Source organism: Galeopterus variegatus, unplaced genomic scaffold, assembly GCF_000696425.1.
Source record: "Galeopterus variegatus unplaced genomic scaffold, G_variegatus-3.0.2 Scaffold984, whole genome shotgun sequence".
Classification (NCBI taxonomy): Eukaryota; Metazoa; Chordata; class Mammalia; order Dermoptera; family Cynocephalidae; genus Galeopterus; species Galeopterus variegatus.
In genome coordinates, this window is record NW_007727095.1 from 18,109 (window position 1) to 29,352 (window position 11,244).

At 43.4% G+C, this 11,244-nt stretch overlaps 1 protein-coding gene across 1 annotated transcript; it reads left to right on the plus strand.

Annotated features, from left to right (window-relative positions):
* The first annotated feature begins 64 nt into the window (after positions 1 to 64).
* ZSCAN29 (zinc finger and SCAN domain containing 29) lies at positions 65 to 10,759 on the plus strand. The gene is made up of 5 exons (XM_008574013.1): positions 65 to 1,421; positions 1,863 to 2,067; positions 4,078 to 4,779; positions 6,730 to 7,200; positions 9,187 to 10,759. The coding sequence occupies exons 1-5, from the start codon at positions 1,104 to 1,106 to the stop codon at positions 10,050 to 10,052; spliced, it is 2,562 nt and encodes an 853-aa protein (XP_008572235.1). The 5' UTR covers positions 65 to 1,103; the 3' UTR covers positions 10,053 to 10,759.
* Positions 10,760 to 11,244: the final 485 nt, after the last annotated feature.

The window sequence follows — 11,244 nt, forward strand, 5'->3', positions numbered from 1 at the left end:
GAGGGCCGGGGCTGAGGCTCGACTGCGAGCGGGTGTGGCTGGCCTGGGGGTAGGGATGTGAGTGTATTGAGGGACAGTTCGAGAGGGAGACGCTTCAAGCGGTGGGCCGGAAGGTGCTCTCAGGGCGTCTTATCCCGGTCGTTGGCATCTGGAGGGACTGCACGAAGGCGCCGAGAGTGACCCGGCCGGAGGGAGCGAAGACAAAGAGGCCGGAACCCCGCGCCCGCCGCTCCTTGAGCTGAGCCCCGTGCCCGCGAGCCCGCAGCACTCGGAGCCCCTGGCCAGCACCCGAGCTCGTCCTCAGGAGACCCATTACTACTGCCCCCTCGGACTCCCTCTCTCCACCAACTCAGTGCGACTCTCCCCAAGGCCACCCGGTCCTCGCTTCAGGAGCCAAAACGTACTTCTCCCGATGCGCGAGGTTTCCCGTCAGTAGCTCCCAAACCCTTGCTGAGCGGTTACTTTTCCTGTGAGGGGAAAACAAAGACCCGATACTCAGTACTTGATTTTTGTCTGGGATGGGAACTGGTAGTTGTGGGATCTGAGGGGGCGGGGCGGACGCTGAAGGCCTCTGGAAGGACTGCAGAGGTACTGGAGGTGATCAGCCGCGACCCGCTGGACGGAGGCTTTTTGTTGCCTTTCAGAAGAATGGTGATTTGCCTTTAGATCTTCTCGATCTCCTCTCTTAGGGTTCGAACACACTGTGCGACATTGGTCAGGGCCGTTAAGTGGGATCAGATTTGGGGGAGGTGGGAAAGGAACAGACTACTTTCTATCTTCTGCTGCTTCCTGAGGCTGCCCTGGAAGTCGCCCAGACATGCAGCTTTTGAAAGATCTTTCTCCTTCGTGCTCAGTTTTGGCTTGCTGCCCTGAAGATGGCGCTACCTCAGATGGCCACTTGGAGCACATGGGAAGTCAGGCCAGCCCTGGCAAGACTTTAGACATATGAATATATTCCTTCTGATAGTGCCCTCTCTCTACTCCAGGAAGAAACTCTTAGAGAGACTGACTCACCTGCAGGTGATTCTCCAAAGACAGGGCAAGATAAGTGTGAGCCCTGGAACTTGGACCCTTAAGTGGAGGGAAACTGCTTTCTCCTGTGAATGATGGCCAAACCCACTTTGAAAGGCAGTGGCACTAACTCTGAGACCTTCCGACAGCGCTTCAGGAGATTCCATTACCAGGAGGTGGCTGGGCCCCGGGAGGCTTTCAGCCAACTCTGGGAACTTTGCTGTCGGTGGCTAAGGCCGGAGGTGCACACCAAGGAGCAGATTGTAGAATTGTTGGTGCTAGAGCAGTTCCTGACTGTCCTACCTGGGGAGATCCAGAATTGGGTACAGGAGCAATGTCCAGAAAGTGGAGAGGAGGCAGTGACTCTGGTGGAAGATTTAGAAAGAGAGCCTGGAAGACCCGCACATTTGGTGAGAAGGGAGAGGGAATTCAGAAATGTGAGACTGGGAAGGGGTAAGGGCAGAGGGCCAAATTAAGTTATACACAGTCTCCCTTGGCGATGCTTATACTTCTGGTCTGGAACAGGTAACTTTTTCAGATAGTGTTTGTCTGGAGTTACTACCTGGGTGTATCTTTGCCTACCCTGTCATAATGAGTTTTTTCTAGTTTCTGGGGAAATTTTTTTTTTCAGCTTGTAGTTGAGTTTACTGTTTTGATCTTTTCCTTCTGGAGTTCCAGCTGCTCTAAGCTAACAATAATGGAATAAGACCCTTGTTCTCTGTAACCTCTCCTACCCCTACAACCCTAGCAATGTCCCCAAAAGATGATCTCTTTTGGGGTATTAAATAATATCTTCTGCGAATGCCCCTCATTTTGACCTTGCAGTGACAATTAATGGGGGTTGTTTCTAGGTCACAGTCTCTGTGAAGGGGCAGGAAGTGCACTCGGAGAAGATGACACCCCTGAAATCATCACAAGAGTTATTAAGTGTTCGGCAGGAGTCAGTGGAACCCCAGCCCAGGGATGTACCCAAGAAAGAGAGGGCAAGAAGCCCAGACCTGGGACCACAGGAGCAGATGAACCCAAAGGAGAAGCTCAGACCTTTTCAAAGGAGCGGTGAGGAGTAGATTCATATGGGAAGATAGAGTGCCATTCTAAGTTGGGAAGTAGGGTTGGGAATAGTGAGTGGGAAAGGGATCTTAGGAATAAGTGGAAATTGTAGAATATTTGGTTGTTGGGGACCTCCTGAAGACATGTACTTTAGCCCTCTGGTATAGTAGGTATTCTTACATTTCCTCTTTTGATAAGTCTGCTAGAGAATGGCCCCCTAGTTCTTATCAGAACTTGGATCTCTTTTGTTTCCTCCTGGTAATGATGATCATAGGTCACTATTTTCTAGATAAAAATTCTTTTCTGTACTTGAAGTAACATCTTCCTTTTACTTGTTTCCTTTCTCTATTTTTTTAAGCTTTCCCCCATAAGTTCCATTCTTCAGACCCAAGTTTTTGTCACTCTCCTTTGGAACTTTAAGTTCTCCAAATATCATGTTAATTGTGGAGAACTAAATTATACATATTATTCCAGTGAGGGTCTGTTAGGTAGAGGCTGAATAAAAATTTTACTTCAGAATTTTGCAACATCTTTTTTCAGTATAATCCAATATAAAATTATATGGTGATTTTTTTTTTTTTTTTAAAAAGATGACCGGTAAGGGGATCTTAACCCTTGACTTGGTGTTGTCAGCACCACGCTCAGCCAGTGAGCGAACCGGCCATCCCTATGTGGGATCCGAACCCGGGGCCTTGGCGCTATCAGCACCGCACTCTACCGAGTGAGCCACGGGCCGGCCCATATATGGTGATTTTTGTTCACCTGGTAATTCCCAGGACACTTAAAGCTTTCCCCATTACCTCTGTACATAGCTGCTTATTCTTGTACTTGATTTTGTAGAACTTGTTTTTCTTCTTTGTACTCTATCAAACTCCATTTTGTATGTTTTTTTCCCCCTTTGATTATTTTATTCAAAACTTGAGATTGTTTTAAATTCTGATCTTATCATCCAAGGCCATAGCCTTCTTAGCCGTTTTGGTAATGGTCTCTGTTTAGTCATCCAGATGAAATCCCTCAACCTAACACACAGACTTGCAGAATTAATCAGTTTTTGAACACCTATCATGTTCTCAACATCTTGAAGGGTACTCTGCAGTAAGAAAAGGTGCCTATCCTCAGAGAGCTTGCAATATGATTGAGAACACAAAAGCAAACTATAGGGCCGGCCCATGGCTCACTTGGGAGAGTGCGGTGCTGATAACACCTAAATTTGTGCTGTACTGAACTGTATTGAAACAATTCCAAACAATGAATAAGTGGGAGATGAAGGTAGGCGGCTGTAAGGAAGGCTTTTGGGGAGCATTGACAAATACAGCTTCTTGAAGGACAGGCTGAATTTGGATAGGAGGAAGGGAGTTAAATGAAAGGCACAGAATGATAAATAAAAGTGCTGTGTTCTGGAGAGAAAAGTCTAACAGGAATGGACAGTGCATGATAAACACTAAGGTTAAGCCTCAGCAGGATAGCTTGTGAGCTGAGGAAGCAAGAGACTGGAGTTAGATAGGACAATGACTGCTGCATTTATTCAGGTGTGAGAGGATAAGGAGTCTGGACTTAGATGGTGGCAGTAGGAATGGAAATGAAGGACAGGACGGTAGTGACTGTGAAGGAAACAGACGAGTTTCCTTCCCTCTTGTCTCCTTCCCCCTGAAGTCACTCTGAGTTTAATTCTCTAGCCCTAATTGAACAATAGGAGACAGCAGGTGACTGCTCACAGCAGTGCTAGGACATGCGTACAAGTGGTCAGGAGTGCTAGGGAGCAACTTGGAATACAATTATCTGCTCTGAACCCACGACAGAATTTTTCCTCTCTTGTCACCCTGCTCTGGAAAATATTTCTCATCTTCTGAGGTTTCCTATATTTTTCCCACTTTCTTCAACCCACTGAACTTTCTGAAAACATTTCCCTAGACACTTTATAATCCTCTTGGATAAAAAGGCAGGAATGAATTGAGAGATTTTTTCTTATGATTGGTCCAAACTATGATACCCCTTTGTTTGCTTCCCTGCAAGCAGGATTTCCATTTCCTAAATCCAGTGTGGTCTCCAGGTTGGAGCAAGGAGAGCCATGGATCCCAGGTCTGTTGGGCTCCAAGGAGAAAGAACCTCCAAGAGGCAGCCACACAGGAGATAGCCAAGTGTATGCTGATCTGTTGTTATCCAAGAGAGAGAGAAGCAGCTGGGTGGAACAGGATCACTGGGGCTTTGAGGATGAGAAAGTGGCAGGTGTGCATTGGGGCTATGAAGAGACCAGAACGCTCCTTGCAATTCTCAGCCAGACTGAATTTTATGAGGCTCTCCGAAACTGTCATCGAAACAGTCAAGTATATGGGGCTGTGGCTGAGCGCCTCCGGGAATACGGCTTCCTCCGAACCCTGGAACAGTGTCGGACCAAGTTCAAAGGTCTCCAGAAGAGCTATCGGAAAGTAAAGAGTGGCCACCCACGTGAGATTTGCCCCTTCTTTGAAGAGATGGAAGCCCTAATGAGTGCCCAGGTCATTGCCCTGCCCAGTAATGGCCTGGAAGAGGCAGCCTCTCACTCTGGCTTGGTGGGCAATGATGCTGAGACTAAGGAGCTAGGGCAAGGGGACTGGGAGCATGAGGAGAGAGCAGAAGAGGCTATGGCTGAGGAGTCTGACAGTGATGAGATGGATGTGGAGGCCACCCACCAGGACCCTGACAACTCTGCTGCACCTGTCCTGTTCCGAAGCCCAAGTGGTAAGAAGCTTTTCTTCTTGGTGTTTTGGGATTAGACTTGGGAAGCAGTGAGACTAGATGTGAAATCAGGAGGCTTAATGTCACCTGCCAGCTTTGCCACTCAAATAGGGAACAAAGAGGAACTTCTCAATTCTGTGTATTATTCTCTTTTGTGGGAAAATCAGTGAGATAATAGTATGGAATAAATTTAGATTTTTGAAAGAAATACACAGAAAATTCAAGAGAGCACTGGAAAGTCATTCCTTCCATTTCTGTATAAAATATTTTTTTCCTGATTATATAATCATTGCCGGCTATATCATTGATGGCACTATATTATCCTTAAGGAGAACTAGTATTTATTGAGCACCATATATGAACTCAGTGCTTTACTTATTTTATCTTTTACTCCCTCACATCTCAAAATCAGTTTATTATGTGTTCATTTTTACTTACAGTAGCACAGTGAAGGATTGCTCAAAATCGGGCAATTTTATGTCTTGTTTTTGAGATTCACAGTATACACTGGCATTTTAACAGGACCGAGAAGTCCTGTAACAAGAAAGCTTGTTTAACACTCTATGTTGAAATATTTTTGCCTATGGAATCCTTTTTTAAGTATCACCTATTACAGTTGATAGAATTTGTACAAGTATGTTGTTATGGAAAGAGCACCAGAGTATGATTCAGGAGGCTTAGATTCTAATCCTGATAACCACTTGTTTAGTGGTTGACCATTCAGCTGGATGACCTTGGACTAAGTTTTCATTTCCTCAACTGTAAAGTGGGGCTTGGCAGCAGGACTACATCTCTAAAGTTGCAGTTCCACTGTGAACAGTGATCTTTTCCATTTTTTATGTGTGATGTTACTTTAGTTCTGTTCTGGCCTTCTTGGCTTCCTGTCTTCCTTTTCCTTTCTCTTCATTTTTCTTCATTCTTTTTTCTCCCTTTTTTGTCACTGACATAAATAAATTTAGGTAAATGAGAAATGTGGCACATGTGCTAAGTGCTATTATTTTCATTATCTTCATTCTTTTCATCTTCTCCCACTGCTTTTGTTTTGCAATTCTTTCCTGTTCTCCTTTACTTGCAGTGAATGGAGGATAATGGAAGAAATGTAACCTTCATCTGGCTCTCAGGGGGGAGGAAGACTCTTTGAACCCCCCTTCCCTCTACCTTGGGTACCTTCAGGGAGTAGAAACTATAATCATCCTGATGTGGCTTTCCTGAAAGTACTGCCAACTGGGGGACCTGCAGCACTAGCATGTGTTCAGGCCAGGAGATACTGTCTACTCTTGCTTCTTTCTTCATTCTGGCTTTTGCCAGTCCTTCACCCCCATGGATAAGGTGAATGATATAAGGTCCTTATCTTGTACCCTTTAGGTCTTTGCTATGGCTGGGCTTGCTTATTTGAGATCATGTCAAGTGAAGAATGGCCATAATAGGGATTAGGTGGCACTGTGATTCTGAAAGAGGCAGTTCCTTGGGGTTTTAAATCATTCTTTAGGAAACTGAATTCATAAGGAAGTAGGGTGGGTGGAAAAAGAATGATCAGAAAAGTTAGGAATGACTTTTGGTTGGGAGCAATTAAGTATGGGTGTTCTTCCTCTGACTCATGATTTTCTAGTTAGGATCAGAATTCCAGAAAAACTACTAGAAGGATGAGGAAACGCATTCCGTACACTTGTCTCAGTTTACATAATTGTTTCACTGGCAGGTGGAAAGGTCTTTTTATATATATATATGGCTAAAAAGAATTTATGAAAGGGCTCTTTGAAATTGCTAAAGGATAGAAAGAAGCAAAATATTTTGTAATGAGTTTGTTTAGATTTTGGAGACATGGAATATTTTTACTTTTTCATTTAGGAACCCAAGCTCAGATGATTTTTCATGATGCAGATTATAGGGCTGAGGAATTGAGGCTCTAAAACTCTGGATTAAGTGGTGCTGAAATTTCTCTTCTGGTGGCAGGTGTGCACTGGGGCTATGAAGAGACCAAGACTTACCTTGCAATTCTTAGTGAGACTCAGTTTTACGAAGCCCTCAGGAACTGTCACCGCAACAGCCAGTTGTATGGAGCAGTTGCTGAGAGGTTATGGGAATATGGCTTCCTTAGGACCCCAGAGCAGTGTCGGACCAAGTTTAAAAGCCTACAGACCAGCTATAGGAAAGTCAAGAATGGCCAAGCACCAGAGACCTGTCCTTTCTTTGAAGAGATGGATGCCTTGGTGAGTGCCCAGGTTGCCACCCCGCTCAGTGATTGCCAGGAAGAGGAGACAGCTTCTTGCCCTATTCAGGGGACCAGTGAGGCTGAAGCTGAGAAGCAGGCTGAGGAGGCAGAAGAGGATATAGATGACGATTCTGATGATGAAGAAGAGGATACTGAAATACCCCCAGGGGCTGTCATAACTCATGCTCCAGTTTTATTCCAGAGCCCCAGTGGTAAGATCCTTTCACTTTTTATGGTATAAATAGCAAAGAAGAGGCAATGGGATTTAGTAGAAAGTCATCAGATTGAGGAGAACTGGCCTCTACAACCCAATTTTCATGGATTCTTCTTGTGACCACCTACCTTATCTCTTCCCCGTGTTTCCTGTCTATTAAAGCAGCTCAGTGAGGGGATATAAATTATTCATGTGACTTGCCTTCTCACACTACAGCATCAGTCTGAGATAGTTGCAAACACTGTAAATTTGCTGTCATCTATGTGTGAGCTGCTAAGTTTCCAGCCAGCTTACCTAGCAGGGAATCTGAAAGCTAACATTTCCCAAGTAGCCTGTCATGTACCCATAGTAGAAAGTTGATTTTAAAAGTTCATTCTCATTTATATGTTTTTCTTCTAATTTCAGCCTGTATACCAGCTGATGTCTGCATTATTTACATAAATGAAAACCTGAAAACCCTTTTCTTCAGACACATTTTTGCAAAAATTGAGGTTTCTGAGGGAATTGACCCTTTGAATCTTAGCCATTGTATAAGAAAAAAAAACTGCACTATGACTTCCCTCCTTGTGGGAAGAAAAATTCTGATTTTGGAGTCATAGGTGTATATGTATGTGAATCTGGACTCTGTTGTTTATTAGCTGAGTGACTTAAAGCAAGTTACTTAACCCCCAAGTTAGCTTTTATGTTAAGACCTACCTCATCGAGTTGATGTGAGGTACTGTGATGAAGCACCTAGCATAGTGCCTGGGCACATAGTACGTACTGAGTAAATAAGTCCTTTGGATCAGCATTCTTCCAGAGTGTTCCATGAAGCATCAATTCCATGGAGTACTAACATGTTCTACTAAAAAATGGCTTCTAGGTTTGGGAAATGCTAAATACTCCTCTTGGAGGCTCATAATATATATTTACATATTTAAATTTCTCAAATTTCATTTAATCTAGTAAATCTCTATTTCATGGAACATCTCATTAAATTAGGTTTCTGGATGGAAATACTGCTTTAGGGGGTACATACACAGGCTGACACTCAGCATTCTTTTGCTCTTTTGGGATCCAGAGTTTACACGAAACATCTGAAAAGTGCAACTACTCATAGCCTAAGCCCAAAGAAGGCTGGCACTTGGTTCTTAAGGCCTTTTGTTCTTTGAAAGACACTAAGTATTTTTCTGCCCTGTTTTTATTTTCAGCATATACTGGAGTAAACGGGGGAGGGAACTCATGAAGCTCTTTCTAGATACAAGAAGTTTCCCAAAAAGTTTTCCTGGGTATTTCCTTCTAATCTCTTTAGTTACTGGCAAAGAACATGACAAGAATACCATGATAGGCCTGAGATGTGGCAAAATACAGCATTAGAAAATATTTTTCCAGGCCGGCCTGTGGCTCACTCGGGAGAGTGCGGTGCTGATAACACCAAGGCCACGGGTTCGGATCCTATATAGGGATGGCCGGTTGGCTCACTAGCTGAGCGTGGTGTTGACAACACCAAGCCAAGGGTTGAGATCCCCTAACTGGTCATCTTTTAAAAAAAAAAAAAGAAAGAAAATATTTTTCCTGTATAAACATGGTGATAGTCTTATCAAAAACCCAGTGAGGCTGGCTGGTTAGCTCAGTTGGTTAGAGCACAGTGCTGTAACACAAAGGTCAAGGGTTAGGATCCCTTTATTGGCCAGCCACCAAAAACAAAAACAACCCAGTAAGTTTTCCTTGCTGTACTGAGAGGATTTTCTGAAGATCCTGGGTATCTAAGAAGTGTTAAAAGAATATATTAATCACCTCCTATGTAGATGAGAAGCATGTGATAGGTTACCAAGTAGAAAAATAAAACATTGGAATTTTAATAATGGTAGTTATTTGGGATCTACAGCTCCCTAATTTTTATCTTTAATCATCTAATGTAATACTTGTTTTTCCCAGGTTTGCTTTGCCCTGGCACATATAATTAAGAAAATGTATAACTTTTTAAATTCTATTTTTACATCAGGTTTTGAGGCTGGATTTGAAAATGAAGAGAATCCAAAACGGGATATTTCTGAGGAAATACAACTGCACAGAACATTACTTGCAAGGTCTGAAAGGAAAATTCCCCATCATCTTAATCAAGGTAAAAGTGAGAGTGAATGTAGATCAGAAAGACAGTGGGGAAGCACGCCAGGGAAGAAAAGAGGAAAACTGACACTCCCAGAGAAGAGTTTAGGTAAAGTACTAAGTCATCAGAGACCCTGCTTGGGAGACAGACCCTACAAATATCACAGCTATGGCAAAAGCTTTGGTCCAAACTCCCATCTCATGCATCAAATATCCCACCAGGTAGAAAATCCATATAAATGTGCAGACTGTGGGAAAAGCTTCAGTCGTAGTGCACGCCTTATTAGACACCGGAGAATCCACACTGGAGAGAAACCTTATACATGTCCTGACTGTGGGAAAAGTTTCCGTGACAGTTCAAATTTCATCACCCATAGGAGAATCCACACTGGGGAGAAACCTTATCAATGTGGAGAGTGTGGAAAACGCTTCAATCAGAGTTCAAGCCTTATAATTCACCAGAGAACCCACACAGGAGAAAAACCTTATCAATGTGAAGAGTGTGGAAAAAGCTTCAATAACAGTTCTCATTTTAGTGCACATCGGAGGATACATACAGGAGAGAGACCCCATGTGTGTGTCGACTGTGGAAAGAGTTTCAGTAAGAGTTCTGATTTACGTGCACATCATAGAACCCATACAGGAGAGAAACCCTATGGGTGCCATGATTGTGGCAAATGCTTCAGTAAAAGCTCTGCCCTCAGTAAGCACCAAGAAATCCATACACGAGAAAAGCTTCTGTCAAAATCAGCACCTGAGTAAGCCCCTGGGGATATATAAAGGAAAGAGCTTCAATAAATGTATTCCTTGGAAAGTCTTCCAATATTGAGATCCATCTCCTATTCTGTGCCCATCTAGCTTAGGAAATACTCTAGGATTTACACCACTCTTTGCTCCTCACATTTCTCCTGGATCTGGAGTCAAATTCCCAAAGCACTTATCTCAAAAATGAAAGGAATATTTTAGTCCCTTTCCTTGTCTGCATCTGAATAGATGAATAACAACTTTTCCCTCTCAGTGCCTGTGCTGTTCCCTTCATATAAGTAGAGAGGACATGGTAGTAAATCCATAAATTTGATAGGCATCCTTCTTTACTCATCCTGTCATTCAGCTCCATTTTGACTGGAAAAACCTTCACAGCAGCATTGCAGGAAGAAGTTGTGAGATTCTGCTCATTAAATGTGTCTATCTCTTCTTACTACAATAATGGAAATACTAAAAAGAATGACTGTGCCTGCTCTCTTAAGCCTGTGTTCAGAATGACATATTCATCAGGCATACTCTTCATTTACCTAAAGAAGCAGAATTTAATGTCCATCTTGGTTCTGCCCTTTGAATCATCTTGTCAAGAACCAGGTGTTCTATATGGGGAAACAGTGCAAACCTTATATAAATATTGAGGTGTGAACCCTGGATTTCTTAGTTTCTTCCAAGTCCTAAAGGGTTGGAATAGAATAATACTACACTCACAGCATCTAGTTTGATATTCTTTCTGTCCCGTCTCATCTGAATTTCATCTGTCCCTTGTGGTCCAGAAGCCCAAAGAGTAAGCTAGCTAGATATGGTGATAGGGAAAGCCAATAGGGATTAATTCATATTCCACATACTCTAAATACCTAGTATAGTGTTATGCACCCCATGGGTGCTCAATATTAACTTGCAACAATGAGCAGAAGCCACTGCCACATTCCCATGTATTGGGAAAATGGACCACTTTGTGCTGACAACCCTTCACCCTACTGGCAAGAAAGATGGATTATCTTTGGTCAGTGGAGCTGCCAATCTATACACACACTCTCAGCCTTATACAATTAAAAACAGCTCTTTAAAAACAAGGTAATTACTGGGCTGGCCAAGTAGCTCAGTTGGTTAGAGCATGGTGCTGACAACACCAAGGTCCAGGGTTTGATCCCTGTACTGGCCAACTCCCCCCCCCCCCCCAAAAAAAAAAAAA

Excerpts from the sequence above, each read along its gene's own strand:
- ZSCAN29 (XM_008574013.1), top strand. The coding sequence starts at position 1,104 with ATGATGGCCAAACCCACTTTGAAAGGCAGTGGCACTAACTCTGAGACC. Across the intron at positions 2,068-4,077 it reads CAGACCTTTTCAAAGGAGCG|GATTTCCATTTCCTAAATCC; the intron begins GTGAGGAGTAGA and ends CCCTGCAAGCAG. Across the intron at positions 7,201-9,186 it reads TTTATTCCAGAGCCCCAGTG|GTTTTGAGGCTGGATTTGAA; the intron begins GTAAGATCCTTT and ends TTTTTACATCAG.